A 25,090-nucleotide genomic window follows, 5' to 3' on the forward strand; every position below is an offset into this window, starting at 1 on the left:
TATTTTAGTCAGTGTCCTTTATATTAAGACCCATGACAAAAATTACTCACAAAGTTGATAGTCATGAAAAACAACAACAACAACATGAACTGGTATGACTGTCTCATTAGATAATAATAATCACACAATTTATCATATTTCCCTCTTTGCTATGGCTTCCAGGCAAGTGCAGAACTAAAACCTGTACTTAACCAAAACATTTTTTAAAGTATGGATTTTCTGATGTGGCAAATGTCATTCAGTGCTTAATTATTATTTCCAGTTATATTTTACCTGTTTAAGCATGTATTTATTATAAAATGTTGCCTCTCAAATCCTTTCTGAAAGTAGTTGGCAGATAAAGAAGTTAAAATCATGTGTTTTCAATAGAAAAATGCTTCCCCCTCAAAAGCCCAAAGACCATGTAGGTTTAACAACAATTTTCAGAATATACATCTTGTTAAATCCATCCTCAGGCAGTCTTTGAAGAATGATGGCCAGGCCTAATCCATTGCATGCACCCACATTCAGCTTATTAATGGAGATTTCTATCTTGTGCCCAGATTCCCAAATTCATGGAAAATAATGTTGTTGAGATATAATTTTAAAAATTAAAACTGTTTCACCACATACATCTTTTTGGAAAACTTTCTGGTAATATAAGAGAGGAAGAACAGGATTTCTGAAAAACCCATATTTTAGAATCAGTAATAGGTGCAGCCTCTTACTGTGAATCAATATGGCAAAATCAAGATGATCTGTCTATCATGACAAAGTTGAATCATATTAGAATCAATTCTCAGTTTAGGAAGTCAGTGAAGGCATTGAGATGGCAATGTTAGGCAAGACCCATTTTATTATATACAAATTCTAAGTTTCACATATTTTCTGATGATAACCTGCAAGTCTGTTGTGTCTATTTTGCATTAATCTGATGGTGGTTCACTGTGGCTGCTTTGGTCACCTGACCCTTGATGTGTCTGTACCTCAACAGGTCACCTAGACAGCTGTCCTAAGATGGTGACACCATCTCTGGGGTAGATCACAAAGGTTCTCTGTAACAGTCCCATGCACACCACTCACTGTGGCAACAAACTGAAAGATCACACAGTCTCTAAGTGGCTCAGGGCCCTAAAAGAACAACTACGAGATCAAGGACCCCAAGTCCTGTTTTTATCCTAATTCACAGGGGTAAATTGTACATATTCTCTTATTACATTGCAGTTCAATAGCAAAACAAGAATTACATGCAGAACTATCATGGTATAAGAAGCTTTACTAGAAAAATCATCAGGAAAATATAAATTATCTGTATTATAATTGATGGAATCAATCAAATCCTTCTTTAAAATTATTTAAATAAGAAGGATCTGGCAGATGAGAAAGATCTGATAATGAGGTGGTGAATTTCTACATATCTTTGTATCTACTGATCTGCATGCTTTTTTGTATGCCTTGTATGCCTCATGCCTGGTATGAGGTTGGTAAATTTAATGTGCACTTTAGCAAATGACACCAGAAATATCCTACCATTGAAAATCAAGGTATTATGACAGAAATATGGTATATGCATGGAATAATTAGCCAAATGCACCAAATAAAATGAGGGAAATGGTTAATTGTCCTAGTTGTGTTATTGTATCTCATTATTTCTATATAAAACAGAAGTTACTTGAATAACAACTAAGCACAACCAAGCTATAATAATTATACAGCACATTCACCAAAAAGGACTTTCTGGTTGATATATGATTCACCTTATGGTAGGTAACTGTACTTTATAATAATGATTTTATTATCCATATGCCATATATTACCCATTTTAAAAGGTCAAAAGAATATTGTATATTTAACATACAATTTTTAGTACATTGTATGCATTCAAGAATCTGATGGAAGAAAAGCAGCAAACAAAGACATAGTATCCGAAACAGCTATTTCACTGGCCTTTGGTTAAGTATTTCAACTAGTCCTTCCCACAAAATGGCCTCCTTTGCTAAACGGAAGCAGCCAAACATGAACTGAAAATAAAATCTCTTCAGAATCCAAATAAAAAAATTATTCAATCCAATATTTAAGATACTTGTGTTTGTTCTGCATCAAACCACAAAACAGTGATTTGAAAAAATGATCTATTTTAAAAAGTATATGCTCACTTTATTTTTTTGAAAACTGTGAATGGAATTCAGGACTTAAAAGGTATCATACATTAGATTAATTAAAACACAATCATAAAAGGATATATTTAGAAAATTTAGGACTTACCTGAATGAAACTTTGAAACAATAGCCTCAATGAATAACCAAAAATAAATACAAAATACTACCATTTGGGTATACATAAAATTTTTAAGAATATAACTTAATGATAATTTCTTTAAAAATATCTTCTCTAAATTTATCTAAGTATATAGCTTACACAGGAAATCATTTCCCTTTTGATCAAGAATGCTTTCAGCCTGTCTTGCCCCTGTCTACTAGCATTCCCATGGCAGCAATTCCAATTGTTCCAAAAAAGACTCAAATTATTAGAAATATAATCCTGTGCTACAGAATTTGAAGAAGTTATATGGTCCTCATACTTAATATTTCAATTAGAAGAAATTTAATTAATAGCCTGATTATATGTCCCCATGGCTTAATTACATGTAACAACTCTAAAATTTCCCCTTTGTTATCATTGGGTGAACCGCACCCTACCTAGGGCAGACACGACATAGCCAAAACCACAAAGACGTCCTCTAATTTTGGCCTCCACTTGCGTTGGCTTTCCACAACAGCACTAAAATAGTAGTTAGTTATATAAATTAATGAATTTTATTGTATCAATTATTTAATTCTACTAGGTAAACAGACACTACACCGATTTACAACTCAAACATCCTATCATAGAAGACAATGGGAGACTTAGCATCATCTCTGAAGGAGAAATTAAGTTTGAAATTATTCTCAATAAATTGCATGGCTAACAATCAAAAGATCAGCATCTATTTTACAAAAGCTCTAATGAGGCTGGAGGCAAAAATATAACACACGCTGATTTAACAGGGACCACTGACTATTCCGGTACTATGGGTACTATAGTGAGACTACATTCTTAGTCAGCAATCCCCAGAAAAATGAAAATAACTTTCCTATAAATGTATATTACTGACCAAAAAACCCGTGCTGAGTATATCTATATTGCCCGGTCATTGTCGGAAAGTAGGAGACTCAAGGTCAAATGAGAAATAACCAATAACTCCCATTCTTTGCTTTACCGCCTCCCACTCTTCACTCAAGAAATTAACACCTATTTAATCAGTAGTATTTTCATATTTAGATAATTATAAAATTGTTTAAATACATATTAAAACAAATAGAAGATTTATTTCAGTGTTTAAAGTTCTGTTACTTGGGGAGGTAGAATCACTAGGAAAAAGCTTATGTGTGATGTGGATAACAAGATTAGATTTCAATGGCAAAGAGACTTATTGAAACCTAGTGTGTTATATGGTTTTATTAGAAAAGAAAATGATCTTGTTATTGTTATCAATTGCTCTTCAATTTCTCTTGAGTAAAATTTCACAGAAATCTCTTTAAGAATACATTAAAGGCCTTTGATTATGTACAGGGTGGGCAAAAGTAGATTTACAGTTGTGAGTATGCGAAACAGAGTTTATTTTATATTATCATTAATTAATTATTGTAGTATTTTCCATACAAACAACTGTAAACCTACTTTTGCCCCACCCTGTACACCCTAAAGAATGTATTGTACTACAAAGATTTACGCTCAATAAGATTTTTTCATCTGAAATTTATAAAGATAATTTTCCATGCTGACAGTGCACATTTCATCCATAAGTTTGAAGAGTCAAATGCTACCACAGCTGGGGGTTATTCTGCCAAATGGCTTCCAACAGGGACTACAGAGATGGAGGCTAGGAGGCATGCGTGTGTGTATGTAGGAAAAAGCAACAGACCTGATGGGAAATAGCCCTTCGCTGGAGTCATTTTTATCAATTACCATCTGAGTGATCTAATCAAATATAGAGACTAATGAAAAAAGCAACACTAGGAAGCAAAAGCAAATATTAAAACAGCTGCTTGATTACCTACAGAGATGAAAACAAAAAGCAAGGAGTGAGGCTGATATATTTCATAGGGATTTGCTCAGGCTGAGGGGAGGGGTAAGGGGGCAGATACCTTTAAAAAAATCCATCATGAAAGGAACTGAGACAAGATTATAAAAAAGGGGCCAAGTTATAGCACACCATGGGATTTTTAATCTGGCTACCTGTGGTTTCTGTAGTTAAAGCCTTATTCATCCCTAAAACGGGGGGAGGGGGGAGAGGGAAGAAAACAGAAAAATCACATTTATATGTCAGTTTTGCAAATGATCAAGCAGCGTGCATCAACAAGAATAATAAGAAAACATTAAACGCTGATGACTTTTTAAAAAGACACCCGTTTTATCAAATATCATTGATAATTACCTGTGAATCTCGTTTCTTGAACTCTTGAATTTGATTTTCGTGCTCCATATTGGCAGCGCGAAGCTGTCTTTCCAGGTTTTCGATTTCCCGTTCATGGTCTCGGACTAGGCTATCCTTCTCTGCGTTATGCTGCTGTAATAGGTGCGTCTTCTCCTGTTCATGCTCCAGCTTCAGCTCTACTATCTGATTGGACAATGAGGAGGACAGTTCATCAACAGAACATCCTTGTCGTCATGACAACTCATGGACAGCTTAATTTTTCTGTAATTTATCCAAGTTGAAAATTTTATTTTTGCGTCATTATTACCTCACCCTTGAATACTCTTTCATTTTGGGGGGAGGGGTACCTCAATCTCCAAATATTCAAGACAGTTGGGCATATTCAATTAATCCTTCTGCAATCTGTTGACACAAATGCCTGAACATTGAAAAAAATATGCCGAATGTTAGGTATTTCCTCCCCAAGAATTAGGGTATTACTGATCAACAATGGTTATAAATGGTTAATAGTCAGTACGCTTTGCTTTTTGCTTAAATATATACACGGACAAGCAGCAATTAAATCGGTCAGTTTTTTAATGATTTTCAAATGAAAGATCGGAGGTAAATATGCATCTGGATTATTGTATATACAGTTGTCTTTTCAAAAATAAAATGATAAATTTCAAAGCTCTATTATCTCGTTGTCAGCTACGGTACACCAACACAAACAGATGTTATGTGTTCCAGAAGGGCACCTGCTGTGCTGCAAGCTTGCGCCATGATTTCATAAAAAGCATTCTATTCTCAGGATCCTTTCCCAGTCCACTCCACACTGGAGACTGTGACCTTGGCCAGTCTTAGCCTCTCCCTGCAAGACTGAATGGCAGCCGGAGACCAAGGGCCTGGTTGCCGCAGCTTTGATACTAATCCTCCCAGACTGTGCACAATGGCACCCTACCTGGCCTGCAAACTATAGCCAGCCAGGCTGTCTTTGAAGCAGGTGATGAATAGGGGACCGCAGGAAGCCAGCTTCCCCAGTGAACTCCAGGCCACACAGCTGCTAAGAACAGTCACTTGGATTTTTCTTCAGTTTTGGTGGATTTCAGGGGAAAAAACTGCTGTTATCTAGAATACGTTGTGTTATTTCGGCGTGAGAATCCATCTTCAAAAAAGCTAACAGTAGGAGCCTGCTCCAAATCGATCTTGTTTCGTGCAATGAATCACCAGACTACCTTATCTTAAAGCTATAGCATTCATTTCTCCAGGCATGTCTGCTCTATTAAATTTCAGAAGTTATCTTCTTTTGAGATTAAAAATTCTCATCCTCTACTAACCAATTAAGAATCAAAACACAAATTAAATTTGCTTTTAATTTAGATACAGATTTCAAAATTTTTCTATTGTGATTTGTGAGTTTTCTCAGAGAATTGGGAAATCAACAATAAATTTCTGACCACACATAAATTTATTATATTATTTAGAAGAAAGAGAAGTATATTAACTCTTAAATATATATGCTTACCAGAACAAAATTATCTATAATATGAAAAAATTTGTTTTGTATCTGAGAATAAATATGTGTTCTAGTGAACTCATGTTTATTTAAAATGCAGGAATCTTTTTTCCATATTATTCTACTGTTAGTAATATATACAAAAAAATAACAATCTTCTCCTTAAACACTATATAAAGTAGTAAAGAAAAGTTTTTTTTATTTAAAAAAAATTTCCATGCTTTATTCTGTGCTCCATACAACTACAATGTTAATTCCAACAAGAGAGAATTTAAAAAGGTATTGATATTACTACATTTTTTCAGGCAGCCAACTGTATGAATTATTGAGTTAGAATATCGTTAGTTCTCAGACACATTATCATTTCTACTCAGTGTCATGCTATCAAGCATCATTATAACAAAGTTTAATATTTTACTGAAAATTATTCAAGTATACAACACCCTGGAAGGAAACAGAGATGGAAAGTTCCACTGAAATCTCAAAAAGCCTCAGAAAAACTGGGAGAACAGGTGTGGTTTAAAATTGATAGAAAGCAAAATACTTTACAATATTCTAGGGAAAAATAACCAACTGACCTTTAATTAAGGCAGAAGAATTACAGATTTTTTTTTCCTAGAAAAAGATTGGTGACCAGAAGCTGCTGTGATGTCGTTAGTAATGGTGCCACCTTGGTCTAGGCTCTGGGAATAATGCGTGATCAGAGTAACTTTCTCTGTCATTGGAAGAGTTCCTTCTGGTAGACTGACCAATGATCCTGCCCATCTTCAAATCTGAGTTTGCTCATTCTAACAAGTCAGGAACAAATGAAATAGAGGAAGAAATTTCAAGCCTAAACATAGATGCTCATAAACTATCATTACTTGGTTGTTTCATCAGGGCCTGTTACTCAGTGATGCTAATTAAATTTTAAAAATCTCAAGGTTGCTGGAACCTTTTACAGTGAAGCAGCTTAGGCTTGTCTACTTGATCCAAAACTGCTTGGCCAACTTCTAGATGTTATAAGCCCTTTCTGGTCTTTGCCTAGGTGTGTCTTCTCCTGATAAATAGGAGAGTCCAGCAGAAAAACCCAAATGTTCTGGAAACATCATGATGATGGATTCATATCCACAAAAAACATCATGAAGGTGGATCTATGTTTAAATGCAAAGTTTTACTTGTTCATAGACCCTTTTGCATAAGTAAATGTTAAAATAATTCTTGGATTTTCCAGTTTGGTCCTTTACTGATGGTCACATCTCAAAGGCAGGCAGGAAGTAGCATATCCTCCTGACATTCTCTACTAGACACTTTTGGTTGACAGACAATAATTTGTTATGGAGTTAATGCTGACCAGGAGGTGGTAAATCATGGAAAACTTAGAGGATGTAAAAGTAGACAACATCCACAAAGATGAATGTTGAGTGGTCAACATGGTCTCTAAGTCAAGGTGGTCCTGAACCTGTAACACAAGGTCTGTTTGGAAAAAGTCCAACCATTGTTAATATAATGAGAATGGCTTATATGACATTGATGTAACCTGGTAGCCAAAGATACTAGACTGGAATATTAGATTGGAATGCATATGCATGAACAATGACAACTTCACTGCAGTAGTCAGTGGGGGCTGCAGACATTGTTGAGTGAGCATGTGTACTGTGTGGCTGTCACATTAAAAATGACTGAGTGAGTAAAGCAACAACTCTGCATAAAATTTTGTGTTAAGCTTGAACATTCCTTTCTTGGAAACTATTTGGATGATTCAGAAGGCCGCAGCTATGGGCAACTGGTCATTAGCAGCTTCATCACAACAATGTGCCCACTCATGTATCACATTTCACGCAGAGTTTTCTGGTGAAACATCAAATCACCCAAGTGACTTGGCCCTCCCGCTCCACCCTCCGCAGCCCAGATTGGGCACCCTGTGACTTTTGCCTTTGCCCAAAACTAAAACTCCCTTTGAAAGGAAAGAGATTTCAGACTGTTAATGAGATTCAGGAAAATACAATGGGGCAACTGATGGTGACTGGGAGAACTGTGTGAGGTCCCAAGGTGCTTACTTTGTAGGGGACTGAGTTGTCATTGTCCTATGTACAATATTTCTTGTATCTTGTATCTTCTTCAGTAGAGGTCTCTATTTTTCATAGTATGTGGATGGATACTTTCTGAACAGATTTTGTATAGGCTACAGAGAAAATAGGATGCATCATCACCAAGAAATCTGCTTAATTAAGGCTGGGTAAAGACAGCCTTGTAATTTAGAAGGAAAGGTTCATGGACAGGAGAACATACTAGACCCTGAGAGAGACCAAGGAAGAACTGCTAGAACCCAAGTCTCTAGGGGTCTTGGAATATATATTTTAAGTCCTGGCAACTAGTTTATAGTAAAATTGGTGCTAGCAAATACAGCATGAACACTTCTCAATAATCTTATACAGGAAAAGACAAAGGGAATGAAGTAGGTCATTACTTCTCAGTACACAACACATGAAAGACCTACACATACCCAATAACATGTCAGAAATTCTAAAACCAGGAACATAAATTACAGAAGTGCTAGAATACACCTAACACATTAAAAAGGAGAAGTTATGTTGCCAAATACTAACTAAAACAACCTCAAATGTAACCAAACTGTAAAATCTATATTCTACAAGCCTTGGTGTAATGGGTTAAAGACCTAGTGAATGTAAGTATGAAAACTGAAGAGTTTGGAGTGATTTAGAGGCTACCTACTACAGCATTAATCTTGATCAGGAATCTTCCCTGCAGTGCTCTGATAATCAGTCACTGCCCTGTTGCTGGACTGGTTTTAGAAATAAAGACCTAATTGTAGTCCAAGGCAGCCTATGCTTCATACTGGACACACCTGGCATTGGAACTCCCAGGTAAAGATAGCAGAGGAAGCTAAAAATTATAAATAAAAAAGAGTTGAAAACAAAACAAGAGAACATTCACTGGCAGCAACCTAACAAGGAAAGAGGATTATCATCTTGGCCGTAATATTCAAAAAGTGGTAGTTCAGGGAAGAAAAGAAGATTCTTGTCAAGGAATATGTATAAAGGACACATGGACAAAGCTGAAGGGGGTGGGATCGAGGGTAGGAGGTGAGGATGGCTGTGAGGGGTGCTGATGGGGGTGGGAATGGAGACAACTGTACTTGACCAAAAAGAAAAGAGAAGATTCTGACATGGCTCGGCGAGACCTTACTACTCTGTCCCCATCCCCCAGAGGTGGAACTGCTAAGATAAAATAATGCTGGGGAGTATTCTCTAATGCCCCAGTTTCAGAGAGAAATAGACTGAAGATCAATCACTCCCTTTCTCCTGTTTTGCCCAGATCAGGAGTGGGAGGGTGACTGCATGGAAGAGAAATGGCTGCTGGAAAGAGATGAATAAAACTGGGAAAGTGAAAAACTGTGGCTTATTCTTCCTGATAGAAGCATGGGCTTCAAAGCTCCCTTTAAAAAAACAAAACCAAAAACAAAACAAAAAAAAAAAACACACTTTCCAATGCAGAGCACAAGCCCTGGTGTAGGATGTTAATAAAACGTTGAAAGAGCAAATATCAGTTTCTCTAAAGAAAATTGCTCAGAGCTCCAGTGAAGTTCTCCTCCTCCATCCTTATCCTAATCTGAAGCTATAGAAATGTAAGTGCATGGGAAAATACAATAGAGATTTAATAAGTAAGAAAAAAGTAAAGTAAATACAACAAAACATCCATACCCTCAAAATGAAACTCAAAGGAAAACAGGCTAAAAATAAAGAAAGAAAAGGAATCAAAGAGAATTTATGCAGATTATACCAAAACAAGTAGTAGATTTGGACAGAGCTACCCACATTATGCCCAAGCAAGAGAAGGAAAAAATATCTAGACAACTGTAAATTTATTATATCAGGGAAAAAAAAGAATTGAACACAAAACAGGGAGAAAAGGAGAAAGGCTGGTCCATCATTCTGGAGAGGAGGAAAACACACCTTGAAAAGCAGAAACAATTATAATGAAAGAATAACTTACTAAGAACATGAGAGCAATGAAAAAGACCTTCAAGACAAAAAGATAAAACAACAAACCAAGAATTAAAATAACTCCACCACAAAATTTACTCTAAAGTAGAAACAATAATAAGCTGAATAAACATGCTGCAAATCTGATTACTGACAAGGCTTGGCATAATCATAATAAAGGCCCATGGCGACAACTCGAAAATAACAGAGAAAATACAAAAAGAAAATCCATGTGTACATAGATATATCAAAAAATTTCTCTGAAGTGAATGAACAGATGGATGTGTGAATCAAAGAAGTACACTGTATACCAAGAAAAACTGATTCAGGTTGAAGAAAATGGCTCAAGAATACTATAACTAAACTCTAACATGGAAAAACTCAAAGACTATAAATCCCAAACTACTCCTGAAAACAAAAAACTCTTGAGGAAATCTGGGCAACCAGGAGATAGCTAAAGAATCTGTATTAAGAACAATAATTAGTTGCTTGCCACAAGACAGTGGAACAATGCATATAAAACTTTAGGGAAAAAAAGAATAACCACAGAATTTTATTCCCAGCCAAGCTGTCCTTCAAAAATATAGTGATTCTCAACCATGCCAAAGTGCAGTGAATACCACAATTATATGCTTTCTTGAAAAAAAAATACTTAATGATGATAGATGAATCAAAATAAAGAACTCAGATATGGAGAAGATGTGCTAAAAGTCCTTGTGGGTATGCAAGTGATTAATAAAAAAACTAACTATATAACTGTGAGGATTATGGTTATAGAACAAAATATAAATGCTACAAACTTTTACAATGTATAAATACTACTATAATTGGCAAAACAGAATGGTAGAAGTGGGTGGGAGGGAGTATAATTATGTCATTTTTAGTTTGTTTTTTTTTTTACGGGGGAGTGAACTAATGCTCTCAAAACTGAACCATAAAATCTGAAAATTACTCTAACTTCAATGTATTTTTAATCTTTATTTCCTACTACTCTAAGAAATAATCTCCTATAAAGAAACATTTTCTAAATTTCAGAAATTTCTTCAGTTCCTCTTTTTTCTTTACTTGAACTGATTTCACATAACATTAAATATTTTAGTAAGGGCAAATATAGCATGATCCTGTTTCTAAACATTTGTTTCTGAAAATTATCCTTTTATTTATCTATTTCACAGAAATTTCTGAAATCATGCTCTATATGATTAACAATAGTCTTTTCTAAAAGATAAGATTTTGGTAGATTTTTTGCTTTCTTCATTGTGTGAGTTTACCATGTCAAATGGCAATAGTTCCCTGTGGCGGAATGTCTTTATCGAGGGGCAAGGTCTCCCTTCAAACACGTGGCTTTGGGTCTATGAACTATGAACTTAGATCTGGACACTTGAAGGGTGATTTTCCAATGAGGCGGACAACTGTTGGAAGTTCCCTTGTTGGCTCTTGACTTTGTTCTTGATGTTGTACAATTAGTACTCTCATTGGTCGCTGTCTGTCTCAGCTGTCAGAATCCCATGCTGTCTTCATTATCACTGCAGACCCTTGAGGAGCAAGACGCCACACTAACCTTCCATCTGCCAGCCAGCTGAAAGGAGGCAGCCCAGTTTCATGGTAGTCCTCCTATGGTATGGTCCTGGCATGTAAAGGAAGCTGCCACACAGCTATTCAGTGACATTGGTGTCCCTACCATTAGTGTATTCCTCAGCACCTTAGGTGAAGGCAGTATCATTTAGGCCTCCCAGGTCCAATGTAACAAAATCATTCTAATATCTGCTTTTCCCTGAGAATTTTGACCTCAATACTATGCCAAGGCAGCTCTGACAGCTCCATCTTGGATCAATTTGACTAGACTAGTAGGAAAGCTCACTATCTAGCACAATCACAAACTATTAACATGCTAGCTACATTTTTAAAAAAGAGATGAAGATCAGTTCAATATTGTGAACAATTATATACATCAGACTAATAACAGTTCAAGGGCACTTTGCTTTAACGACAAGTACTTTTCTATAGGGTTTGCCAGACAACACTTCCATAGTACCCGACATCCCATTCGAGGGCTCCCTGCAAACAAACTTTGCTTCTTGTACAATGTAGTGCTACTTTTATATCACTCATATGCCTCGTGGCACTTAGACCCACACTAATAGATAAGCATGTCATGTGCTGGTTTTCCACGTAAGAGGGACAGACTCAGATCATCGGGTCATGTCTCCGAGCAGTTTCCCATCTGCATTTGCAAAAGAGCACGTTTGAAATGTCACCGAATTCTCTAGAGCTCCAGAAATTTAGCTCCAGTGGGACAGAGTCCATTGTTTAGCGCCATTTCACCAGACTGATTTTGTGGCCTTACTAAAAGATGTTGGAATCTTTTTTTTAAAATTGCAGTTATATGAAGTAAAATATGCTATTGGACATCACATTTCATGAGCAATAAAGATTCCCTTAAAGATACACTTAGGGACATATACAATCTGCTTTGAAACTTTGGAGTCAGAGGAAAAATATATTTTAGTGCAAAATATATCACAGTACAGTCTGATGTTTTGAACAACTTCTTAATAAAAACAGGCACACACACACACAAAGTGAAGAGTCGGCAGTGTGTCAAGAGCAGAAATAGAATTTGTCGTCCATGGGTGGCCAGGTGGCTCCAGGATTAGACATTTGCTGCAACACAAAGAGCCATCCATGAAATCTGTCAATTAGCAGTTCGCTTTAGTCACGCAAGTTCTCTTTATCTAAAGGTTTAATATTACTGTGCTAACTGCTGTTAGAGATGGGATGTGGGCCTGCCAGCATGTACCACGTCTTCACCCCTTTCCCTCTCTGGTCAACTGTTACCAGCCAGGAACACAGCCCTGCGGAAGCCCTCAGGCACACTGAGGGTGGAAGGCTGGGAGCGCAACGGGGATTCCGAAGGAAAGCTGAGAGGGAGGTGCTGGCTGTGCGAAAGCAAGTCCCATTCTCCATGGTTTCTGTTCCCATTTAGCACTTCAAAACACCTGGCACCTGCAGGTGGTGAGTGACAATAATTACCCTGAGCTTTTAAAACTTTGAAAATTTTTCTATATTTTCTGAGTTTTTATCTGCCAGATCTCTATTAAAACACCCAGGAAGGACTCAGACAGGTAAATACTTCAAGAAGTTTTTTCCTCACAGTTTAATGATGGTTCACGCATGCCACTCAAATTGAGAAAATTCATTAATTAAAATACGCCCTCTTAGACAGAGTTCAACATTTTTGGTAAAAACGTGCCTTGAGTGCATATTTTAATTTTAATTTATTTTACTCTAGGTTTGTTTCTCTAAAACACATTCAGTTTGTCTTAATCTAGTACATCACTGCTTTTGAATGAATATGAAATATAAAAATCATCCAAGTTTCCCAGCTTGTATGGAATTTGGAAGGACAAAGAGATCAACCTGGTTGTAACCTCCTCCATCCAATATATGGATTATGTCTTTCCTTTCCTTTCACTTTCCTGACATCACCTACTACAACATTTCACAATTATCCATAATTCTGAATGGAAAAGGTGGCATTCTGGTGCAATCAATGAATAGAATCTGAAGGAGTCAGAAGACAGTGACTCCATCTTCCTTACCACCAAGCTGGCTTGTCCACCTGCACAGTCTCTGCCCTTCCGATGACTCCAGTGGCCAGCTGTTCTTGCTGCAACCTAAGGTGTGTCCTTCCATCTGCACGGATTCCAGCCCCTCTAGCCAAATTAAGCACGATCGTCCCATAATTACCCTATCACTCTCTGTATCATCCACACTTTCTTCTCCACTAGATCACCCTCCTCAACAAACGAGCATGTTTTTACTGTATCTCATTTTTATGAACTTCCCCTGGATACCTACCCTTTTACCACCATCCCATTTTTCTGCTCCCCTTTCTTTCAAAATTCCTCAAAATTGCTGCTCACGTCCCATTCTCTCTTCACCCACATCACTCAGACCTCGGTTCTCCTGTTCTGCTGGAACTGGTCTTGCAGAGGGAGTTAAAGATCTTCTTGCCAAATCCGGTGGTCAGTCCGTAGCCTCCATCTAACTTCCCCTCTCAGCAACACCTGAAACTGATGTGTGCTTCCTCCTTCCCAAAATGCTTGCTGCACGTGGCTTACGAGAAACAACACCTTCTTCACTTTTCCTTCGACCTTACCAGCGGCTCCTTCTCAGTCTCTCTTGCTGCTTCCTCCACCTCTCCTCATCTCTATCGCTGTCCCCTGGGCTTAGACCCAGGACTTCCCTTCTTTTTTCAACTCACATGTCGGTGTCTGTCACCACCATTCACCTGGTTGCAAAGCCTGTGAGTCATGCGAGTTCCCTCTTTCTCTCACACTCTATTTCGCATCCATTATATAAATAAATCCATATACAATTCTGATTTAGAATAAACTCATACATTATAGCCTTGGCACAGCTAATATTCTGTTTATGTATTTACAAGTTAAAAATGATGATGTGATGATGATGATGATGACAATGATTGATGATACCAACATTAACAACACTCACCAATTATTAAATGAAAGTTGTACTCCAGACAAAACAAAACAAGTCCTGTCTGCAAAACATATCCCAAGCCTGACCGCCTGCCACCGGGCCACCCCTCCTGTCCTAGTCTGAACCACAGCCATCTCTCGCCAGACGACTGCAGTCGCCTCCTAACCAGCCTCCCTGCCTCCTCCCCTGCCTCCAGCACAGCTAATGCTCCACACACCAGCTACACAGATCTTTTTCGAGTGTAAACTGGTCTTGCTCAAATGCTCAACAGCTTCCCAGAGCACTCAGAATAAAACCCAGACTGCCTACCACAGTCCATAGAAGTTGCTGAACTGCAGCTCCTACCACTCTTTCTCTAGCTCACTCCATTCCAGTCCCATACCGACCCGTGTCCTCTACCTGAAGTATTCTTTTCTTATACCAGGTTTCTGTATGGGTTCCTCCTTTACTTCACTCAGGTTTTAACACCACTTCAACAAATCACTTTTAATATCCAATCACTTCTTTAGAGCCCTTCACTGACAACCATATCTAAAGTAACACCTTATATAAAATAACAACCTGACATAAAATAGCCGCTTCACTTACAAAATCTTCCCTCACTTTATTTCATAGCAACTGTCATCACCTTACCTATACACTATCTCTTGAGAGAGCGACAGCAAGCACGTGTGTGGGGTGGGATCTCCTGGGCTGTGAGCACCATGGCCCTGCTTTCTTCCTGGTCATACCCCAAGTACCTGGAACAGTGTTGGGCACAAAGCAGTCGCTCAACAACATGTGTTAAATAATGAGTGACTTGAAAGACATTTCAATTTCAGATTTTTAAGGTATCCAGAGAATGGGTATCATCAGTTAGTTATATCACCACTTAGGAAACATTCTTAAAATGAAGTATCCCTAGAACAAAATATATAATATACAATTCATACTATAGTTAGACTAGAACTGAGTTCAGCTTTGCTTTCTTAATTCCCATTCCAGATAAAGATGCCATTTGTTTCAAATACATGAGAAAAGTTACAAGCGAAAAAAAAAAAAGATCCTGTCTAACATACCTTTCACTAATTATCAGTGCCCATTCTACGAACCCAGGCCCCCAGTACCTGGCCTGGACCCATGGGCCCAGGCTCTGTAACTTCATAGCCCGCATCTCTGATTCTGATGCCCAAATGGGCCAGGAAATTGGCCCTGTGCTTGTTGCCTGTAGGGCCAATCTGTGCCTTGTAGCATGGCTGCGTTCCCTGGATTCGTTGGTTAGTGAAAGAATAATCTGAAAGATTTGGAGCATCACTGGATCAGAAATTGCATTTGTCTTGATCACTACTGAGGAACAAAGGGCTGCTATGCAGCTGAAGCTTCCAAATTATTTATTACAAACTAGAAAAGGAAAGCCAAGGCAAAAGACTTTAGAAAGGGTATAATAGGGAAGCAAGAAGAACAAGACAAAGATATTAGGTGTATAAATCAATGAATCATATGAAAATCCATTTTGAAGAGCTTTTAGAAAGGCCCACAAATTCATGGTCATTAACCTAATCTGTGACCTCAATACCAAAAAAAAATTTTACGAAGTGTTTCCAGTCAGATTGGTCATGTCATCACCAAAATGGCTGCAAAAATCCACCCTCCTTCTATCAGCTCTCCTGTCCATGTAATTCCTCCAGTCTCAGCAAATGATCTTGCCTCCTCTCTCACAGAGAACACCCTCCAGGAATGAGAATGTCCTGGTTGTGCTCCTACAGATCTACAAACTTCTGCGCATCTGTTCTCCCTCTCCCTCCTCACTGGTTACGGCACAGGCCTGCCCCGCCCCTCCAAAGCCTGCCTCGGAACCTGTACCAGTGAAGAGCGTCCCTCTATTTCCTCTGTCTCTTGCTTTCTAGTATGTCCTTTTCCAGTGTAGATTAATAGCCCAGTTTAAAATAGCCTATGTTGTTAGGTATTTTACCTTACAAGTCTACATAACTAAGTGCTAAAATGTTTACAGAGGAAAAACTGGGAATTGCATGCTACCTGCTTTTTAAATATCTGAACTGACTTTCAAATTCCCCACTTGCCTAGCTTCTATCATTTCTGTCTTACCTGAACTACTGTCTTTGCCACCAAAATATTTTGGGTCTCCAATAATGTTAGCATGTAAGGAGTTGATCCTTCAGTGTTTTTTATAATCAACAATAAATATTTATTCATTCTGGAGAATTTTACCTCTTGCTTGTCTGTTGAAATACATTTCCCTTTAAAGGCTTTGTAGTGAAAAGAGAAGATATAATATCTAAAATTATGATGGAATTGCCAAAAAACCCCCACCCCTCCATGGTTCAGGAAATCCTAGCATGCCTGCTTTGTTGTTTGTCTCCAACTTGAATAAGGTTTGTGAAAAGACAATTAGAATTGTCTTTTTGTTCCAATGTGTTGTATAGGAAAGAAACAGGAAATCTTGATGAAAGCTTGGGCTTTACAGGATATTTGTGTGAGTGTTTATCCTGTGTGTTTGATGTTTTTGTCTCCACATCTGCACATTTTATGCCTGCATTTGGGCTAAAATATTTTAAAATACCACTTTGCTTTTTTCTTTTCATTACAGTTCCTGGCATGATGCTTTCTATATGGGAGGGGCTCAAAAATTAAAACTGAGTAAGGAAACCTAGGCCCAGAAGGCACAAGTGATTCATTTCTCTGGATGTCAATTTCCTCATTATAAAATGTAAGGATTAAACCGGATAAGTGCTTCTAAAAATTTTCCACCAAAGTACCCCTAGCAGCAGTGAAAATGAATAGTTCCTCCCTGGGGGATCTGAGGACAAGCTGGAAGTTTCTTTGAAATACCCTATTTTATCTTAAAAATTCATGAGAACTTTGCATTTTACAAAACAGGAAAGTCTATGTTTGTTTTAAAATAAATGTTACCTCAACAGTAAAACTATTTGCTTTCCCACAAATAATCATGTGACTCCAACCCTCCTGGAAACACGGATGCAGCTTCACACACGCCAGGCCCTGGCTCACTGCCCCAGGGACCACTGCCCCAGGGACCACTGCCCCAGTGGGAGAAGCCAGGGCGATCAGCATCTAAATATCCCCCAGTGTGCAAGGCTATCTATAACCATTTCAGAGTTGAACACTTAAGATTTTTATCCTTTAGAGAACAGTAAGACAAGGGACTAGAAAAGTTTTCACACTTGCACTTGAACGGCCACTTAGAAGGTAGGCGGAAGGCCTGGGGTAAGAAACTCCTGGGAGGAAGGCAGGTGAGTCTGTGGCAGAACCAGAGATGTCTACATCTGTCCCAAGACACATGGAGGGGCCGAGGGGCTGGCCCCGGATCTGGAAGGGACCTCTGCGGAGGACAGCCCCTCACATGCGCACATCCCTCAACAATCCCAACTGCTATTTCAGCACACTCGGGTGGGGAGCGTACTTTCTCATGAGACAAATGGCTGCACATTCGAGTGATTCTTCAGGAAAGAACTACTCTGAAATGAGTCAAGATATTCCTCACAGTCCCATCTGCACATGGGTTCAGTTTCTGCTATCTGGAACGCCATGAGGGGTTGGAGTGAAGATGAAGAGCATGGCTCAGGTTCAGGCTCTGATTCTGTCACCTATTTACTAGGTGGGACCTTGGGCCAGATACTAACTGGATGTGCCTCAGTTTCCAAATAGAGTATGGCAACAACAGATAAAGGCGCCTGCTTCACAGAATACTGTGAAGCTGGGAAGTGGCTGGAGTCATGGACAGCGTGTAGAAATGGTACCTGGCCCAGGTAAGGAAGGCCCTGCTAACTATTAGCTGTTATGACTATTAGCACAGAGACCAATTGTAACATTTCCTGAATTATAAACCTTGAATTTATAAGCAGATATGCAATTCTCCTTAGTCTTACCTTCTCTTGGCAGAACATCCTTATTTCTTTAAGCATTCCCTCTGACATAGTTCCAACCCTTTCTACGTTATGGAAGTGCTCCTTCGAACATGTTTGAGTCTGTCAGTGTCCTACTTGCCATGAGTGAACAGCATCGACTTCTTTCTGATATGACCCGATAGATAAACAAAACCCTGGACATCATGTCTTTAACCTCTTTTATCCCACCGTCCCAGGCACTTACATCTTCCCTGTCACCACACCTTACACTCCTCACTCACATCCCTTACACCTGCCGCGCCACATACTTTCCGCAGATAATTTTCTAAACTGAAGCATGAACTTGATATTCAACCCCAATAAACTTAATCTTAATTTCAGCTGTTTTGAGCTTCAGAAAACTAATCTTCATCTTTTACACAATAACTACTCCTCTGAACTCTGAACAAGAAGGAAACTATTTCTGTATCATCACCCAGTGACTGACAGACTTAGCAATCACACTTCAGGTTGACACTAGTCATTCAGAGACGGCCCTTTAAACTATCATGTAACCACATAAATGTACCAACATCTAAATCATATTTTCCTATATTTCCTTTATGAAGGGCCATGTCAGGTGACTCAATGAAGTCCAGGTATATTGCATCTGTTCCTCTTTCCTTATCTACCAGCCTGGCCATTTGGTTCAAAGGAGGAAATGAGCTTAGTTTAACGGCCTCATGCTTAATGAATGTGTGCTGGCTTGTAGGGACCACTACCTTTTCCTTTCCTTTCCACTGCCTATCCTTTCCCATAATAAACTTTCACAGAACACAAACAAAAAAACCCCCTTTAACACATGGGGATACTGTTTCAGTTAATAGAAATTTCCGCTGAAAATTTTTTTTTTAATTTATGTATTATTATCATATAGATAAATATTCTCCTAAAATCAACTAGCTCACATTCCTGTTTTTATGCTTTTTTTTTCATGAGTTACTGCCTGGGGTCTTCATCCCTAGCATCGCTTCTAATGAACAGGCCCAGAGACATGGGAAGGATAAAAATGGGCGACCCTGCCCCAACCTGAGAGATCCTTGGGTGGGTTTTATCAAATCCCTGTTGTAGATTTGTATAACGTTTATACCATTTATCTCTTTTTCATGAAAATGAAATACAGAAAAATTGAAGAAATAGAGTATGGTTTTTATTAGTAGTATCAACTCTATTACTATAAAGTATAAAAGACAAGACTATAAAAGACAAAAGTTCAGTAGATTTTTAAATCTGTCCCCAGAAAAGCCTTTGAAGCTTTTCTTTCAAATGAATTCACATGAGTGTATTTTTACACTGACAAAGTGACCATCGCATTAAAAAGGAGAATGCCACTGTCACAACATGGAAAGGGAGGATATAAAAAAAATCAACTGTGATTCCACCATCTGACAAATAATCAACATCACTGTTTAAATATTTCTGTCTGATTTTCAAGGTTAAGGATAATTGAGCCAGAGGTATAAACATTCTTTACAACTCTTGCTAGATACTACCAAAATCCTTCCACAAAAGGCTGCATTAATTTATAATGTCACTAGCTATATATGAAAAGACCAATTTTACTAAACTTCTGCCAACTTTAGATGGTACATTACTGTCAATTCTAATTTAAATTTTATTAACACCAAGGCTGAAGATGTTTCTGCATGATCATTTACTCAGTTCATTTCTTATGTTACTCTCTGTTGCAAGACAATACAGATAATGAAAATAACAACCAAAAAAAGGGCCAATATGCAAGCTTTTGTCTTTATAACTCTTTTCCTTCTGAAAATAACTTAGGTATTTTTGCCAATACTATAAGCTTAAAACAACAACATAACACCCAAAGGTCCCATGACGGATCAGACCTCCTTCATGGAACTCCAGCACCCCACTACTTGCTATCACTGAGAGAGGAAATAACATTCAGTAACCACAACAGGTTCATTAGTTCTTGATGTAAAACCCACTTAATAAGGGATTAAAATACAATAATGAAAAAATTATTCAGGTTTCCAAACTAAAAAGGTTCAGGTATCGTCTTTAGAAAAAATTTTCTTAACTAAGTGACTAAACTAATTAACACTTTTTCAGATCTTAGGAAAACAAGGCAAGAAAATTAGACAAACCAGTAAAAATTAATAGCCATCTTAAATATGTCAAGAATTAGCAGGAATACATTCCTTAAAAGACAAAAACAAAACCTTTTTTATTAATAAGTAAGTGGCAATGAGAACAAAATCTAAATTTGCTATGCTGCCCCCTAGGCTGCGGTCCTCTCCTGACTGTGCTCCCATTTCCTGGGCTGGCACCTTCCTTCTCCACACTTCTGCTCCACCAACTTTCACTGTCCTTTTTTGCTCCGTCAGCACACCCAGTGTGCTCTCATCTCAGGAGCTTGGAATCTGTTCTCCTTCCAGTCTGGAATATGACTCCTCCAGAGACCTCCTGGCTGGCTCCTCCCTGGCTTTCGTTATTCTCAGCACAAGGGTCCCAGCTGCCAGGGCTTCCCTGACCACCTACCAATGCTGCAACCTCCTTCCCGCCCTTCACCTGGCCAGGTCTATAGGCACACCCTCTTTTCTTTGCATATGACTCTTTGAAATTATTTCCTTTTTTACTTAAGGCCTAGCTGCCCACCCAAACATAAAACTTCCTAAGAAAAGGAAACTTGTTGGTCCTGCTTATTGCTTTGCCCAGTTTCGGTAGCAGTATCTGGTACATAGTAGGTACTCAAAACTATTTCTTAAATAAATGAATAAGTAAAATTGGTGCTCTGACAGGAATAGAACTCAAGAATCCCAATAAATGTTTCAATTATTCAGATTTAAAAACTGTCAGAATATACATCAGTGGAGATTAAAATTCTTTGTTTCCGGATTTTATTAAAACCAATATTTAAAATATCACAAATATATTGGTAATAATGTTCTAGTAACATTTTCACTGTGCAGACACTTTGTGATATAGAGATTATATGTGCATCAAAACTTAAATGGCATCACCAAAGTGAAAGACCTACCTGCTGTTCGTATCGTTGCTTGACATCCTCCATCTGCCACAAAAACTCCTTTGATTGTTTCTCACGAAGAGACTTGGATCTAGTTAGATCTGCTTCCACTTTTTCCATCTATACAATTAAAAAAAGAAATATCAAATTTTTAAACCAAAAATTATATTCCATGTTTTTATTTGTCCATCCACTAAAATTTTAAACACCTCACTAATAATGATGAATTTTAAAAAGATAAAATATATGTCAGTTATTTTGGTATATTTTAATGGTTTAAGTGAGTAAAATTAAAAATTAATATACAAATGACTAAGTTATAATATTATAAAAACACTATAATAGAAATATAATTTTGAACATTCAAATATTCATTCAACAAAATTTTATTAAGGTCTCAATATATGCCAAATGGGAGAAATATCTGCAAACCACACATCTGATAAGGGACTTATATCTAAAATACATGAAGAACTCTTACAACTCATGACTAGCAATTAACCCCAATTTTAAAATGGGCAAAGGAACTGAAAAAGACATTCTAGAATACAAGTGGCCAATGAGTAAGTATATGAAACCATGCTCAACATCACTGTTACTAGGCAATTTCAAAATAAAACAATGACAAACCACTTTGCACCCCCAAGAATGGCTACAGTCAAAAAGACTGATAATAACAAGTGTTGTTGAGGATGTGGGGAAATAAGGACCCTCATACTGCTGGAGGGAATCTACAATGATATAGTCACCTTGGAAGAAAGTGTGGCCGTCCCTCAGAAGGCTAAACAGAGAGCTACAGTGTGAACCAGGAATTCCAGTACTAGGCAAGAAATGAAAACAAACACCCACACAAAAACTTATTATCACATGTTCATGGCAGCATTATTCATAATTGTGAAAAAAAAAAGAAACAACCCAAATATCTGTCTGTTATGAATGGATAGACAGAATGTGGTACAGACATACAATTATTCAGTCATAAAAAGAAATGAGGTACTAATACACGCCACATGGTTGAAAACCTTACGCTAATGAAAGAAGGCAGTCGGAAAAGACCATGTATTGTGTAATTCCATTTATATTAAATTTCCAGAATAGGCAAATCCATAGAAATAGAGTAGATTAGTGGTTGTCTAGGATAAAAGGAGGTTGGGGGTGGGGGGCCTGCTTCAGGGTATGACTTTTCTTTGGGGGATGATAAAATCTATCTATAATCATGGTGATGGCAGCACAACTCTGTGAATATATTCAAAGCCATTGAATTGTGCACTTACAGGGAGTGAACTATAGGTATGTGAATTACATCTCAATAACACTGTTTTAAAAAGTGAAAGTCAAAGACCCCACTACATTGTGAGGCCTCACATGATCCAATCGCAGTTCTCCCGCTCAGCACACCTCCACTCGTCCCCTCTACCTGCACGTCACCACCACGCCAGCACACCTGCCTCTTGCTAGGCAGACGGCAGGCCAGAGATGCTCTCACCTTCTTGTCTAGACTCCACCCCCCCACCAGCTATTCACAAAACTTCTCAAAAATTAAAAGAAAGTTGAATGTTATGGGAAATGACCCATGAGAATGCTTCCTTCACAATTTTTCATGTTACATTTTTAAAAAACCATTCAAGTGCACTTATTCAGCATGATGAAATTTTAAGGTTCTAAGAATGAAGATGTTTAGTGAGAAGTAGCCAGTTTCACTGGATGGGAACAAAAGGCATATTGCCCACCCCACACTGCTGCTATCTCCCAACACCTTAAGTATTTTGGAGTATCTAGAGCAGGGGTGTCAAACTCATTTTCACCGGAGGCCACATCAGCCTCGTGGTTGCCTTCAAAGGGCTAAAATAATTGTAGGACTCTATAAATGTAACTACTCCTTAACTGTCAAGGAGTTGAAATTACATTTGGCCCTTTGAAGGCAACCATGAGGCAGAAGCAGCCCCCGGTGAAAATGAGTTTGACACCCCTGATCTAGATTACAGCATTATATTTAGCATGGAAGTATTTCCTTATAAGTAACAAAGATGGCAATATTGATACTATTAAGTTATTAGCTTGTAAATTCAACGAACTTCTAAGATTACTGACATAAATCATCAGAATTATGGTAAAAAATAAATTTACTAAGAAATTATCAAAGGAAGCATACAGTCAAGCCCACTGTTTTCCTTCGTCTCCCACCCAAGAAGTGGGTTTCAACGGTCTTCTTCAATGCTGTTCACGTTAAACCTCAAGCAGATGGCTCCTTAATTCGTCCTCAGCAATCTACACTCCCTACACTCCCGTATCCCTGGCATTTCCCAAACAAACCATGGCTACACCCACCATCAGGAAAGCCCCTTCATGTCTTTCCTCATCCAAACAGTCATCGATCTTCAAGGCTGACTTAAGAGAGGCCTCTTCTCCTCTCTGAGGTGTTCTTGAATCCCATCGACTGACACAAATGTCTTCCTTGTCTCTATGCTCTAGTACTTAACATCTTTATGTTTCTAGGACATTATTTTTTCTCTATTGTACTGAAGTGCTTCAAATGTTTGAGTTCTGTTTATTCAGTTAGATCATGAGCTCCCCAATGAAAGGAACTATGACATAATCTTTTCTTTTGTATCTTAATTATTAACTAATTGCTTTGGTATGCAGAATAAATATGTATTCAGCTCTTAAGGATGAATGAAAGGACAGACAAAAGCAAAAGGGGGAGAAAAAAAGAGAAGATAAATCAAGGTAGAAAGACATGGCTTATTTAGTATTTTTTGGAGAGATCTTTACATGAAATTAATTTTGGGTTCTTATTTTTCTTTAGCACAGATTAAATATTAAAATAAATAATAAATATTTAAGTATTTCAAATATCAAATAGTTAAAATAAAATTAAGAGCTTCATATACTCAAAACTTGTAAGACAGAATATTTTCTATCAAAAAACCCAGAATTATCTTCTATAATAAAAACAGTGGACAATTTAAAGCACATGAAAAGGCCTTTTATACCTAAACATTAAGAAAATAAATAACTGTACTATAAGATAATGAAAAACATGTTATTTTAGAGTATACTGACCGAGAATGCAAAACCCCACTCCATTCTTATTCCACAATTTAACAAAAATAAGAAACAATGGTTGTAAAATACTTAGTCTGTATAGACATAGAGAGTTCTCAGTTGCCATTGATACAAAAGATTCTGCTTCTTCATACATCATTCCACATTCTATTCAACTTCATGTGTTTGAAAAAAACAACGATACATTCCTTTACTATGTAACTCTGGTGTCCAAAAACCTCAGAGGAAAACTTGCTGGTCAAACTAGGAGCAGATAAGGGCTTGCGTGTGTTTCTGTGAATGGTTAGTGTTTAAAGAGTAAGAAAAAGGTAAAAAGAGGTGCTGAATTTTCCTAACATGGTGCCTCATGCAATACTCTAGTTCCATGTTAAAGAAAACCCAAGCATTCACAGCTTAAATAACATAAGCCCTTCGTGTTTTCCTCATGTAACAAAAAATTCAGAAATCGGCTGCTATATTTGGCAGTTCAAAGATGTCAGGGTTAAGATCTCTGCAATTCAACCTTCCCATAATGGCTGTGAAGCAGCTTCTGCAGCTCTGAACATCTGGGAAGGAAGGAGCAAAGGGTGAAGGGGAAGGGATAAGGGCCAAGGGCCCATATTAGCCAAGTCAAATACCCTTTTTAAGGGGTTTTCCTGCAGATTCCTGTCAATAGCAAATTAATTATGCTGTTCGCATCTCATT

At 37.8% G+C, this 25,090-nt stretch overlaps 1 protein-coding gene across 1 annotated transcript in view; it reads right to left on the bottom strand.

Annotated features, from left to right (window-relative positions):
- Positions 1-25,090, bottom strand: part of CEP112 (centrosomal protein 112) — a 327,830-nt gene that overhangs the window by 172,575 nt on the left and 130,165 nt on the right. Inside the window, exons 19-20 of the mRNA XM_045836669.1 lie at positions 21,353-21,460; positions 4,457-4,639 (exon numbers count right to left, since the gene is read on the bottom strand). Of these exons, the coding sequence (XP_045692625.1) occupies positions 4,457-4,639; positions 21,353-21,460 (291 nt within the window). The remainder of the gene's footprint in view (positions 1-4,456; positions 4,640-21,352; positions 21,461-25,090) is intronic.

The sequence above is a fragment of the Phyllostomus hastatus genome, unplaced genomic scaffold, assembly GCF_019186645.2.
Source record: "Phyllostomus hastatus isolate PE091 unplaced genomic scaffold, TTU_PhHast_1.1 phas_contig_210, whole genome shotgun sequence".
NCBI classification, from domain to species: Eukaryota; Metazoa; Chordata; class Mammalia; order Chiroptera; family Phyllostomidae; genus Phyllostomus; species Phyllostomus hastatus.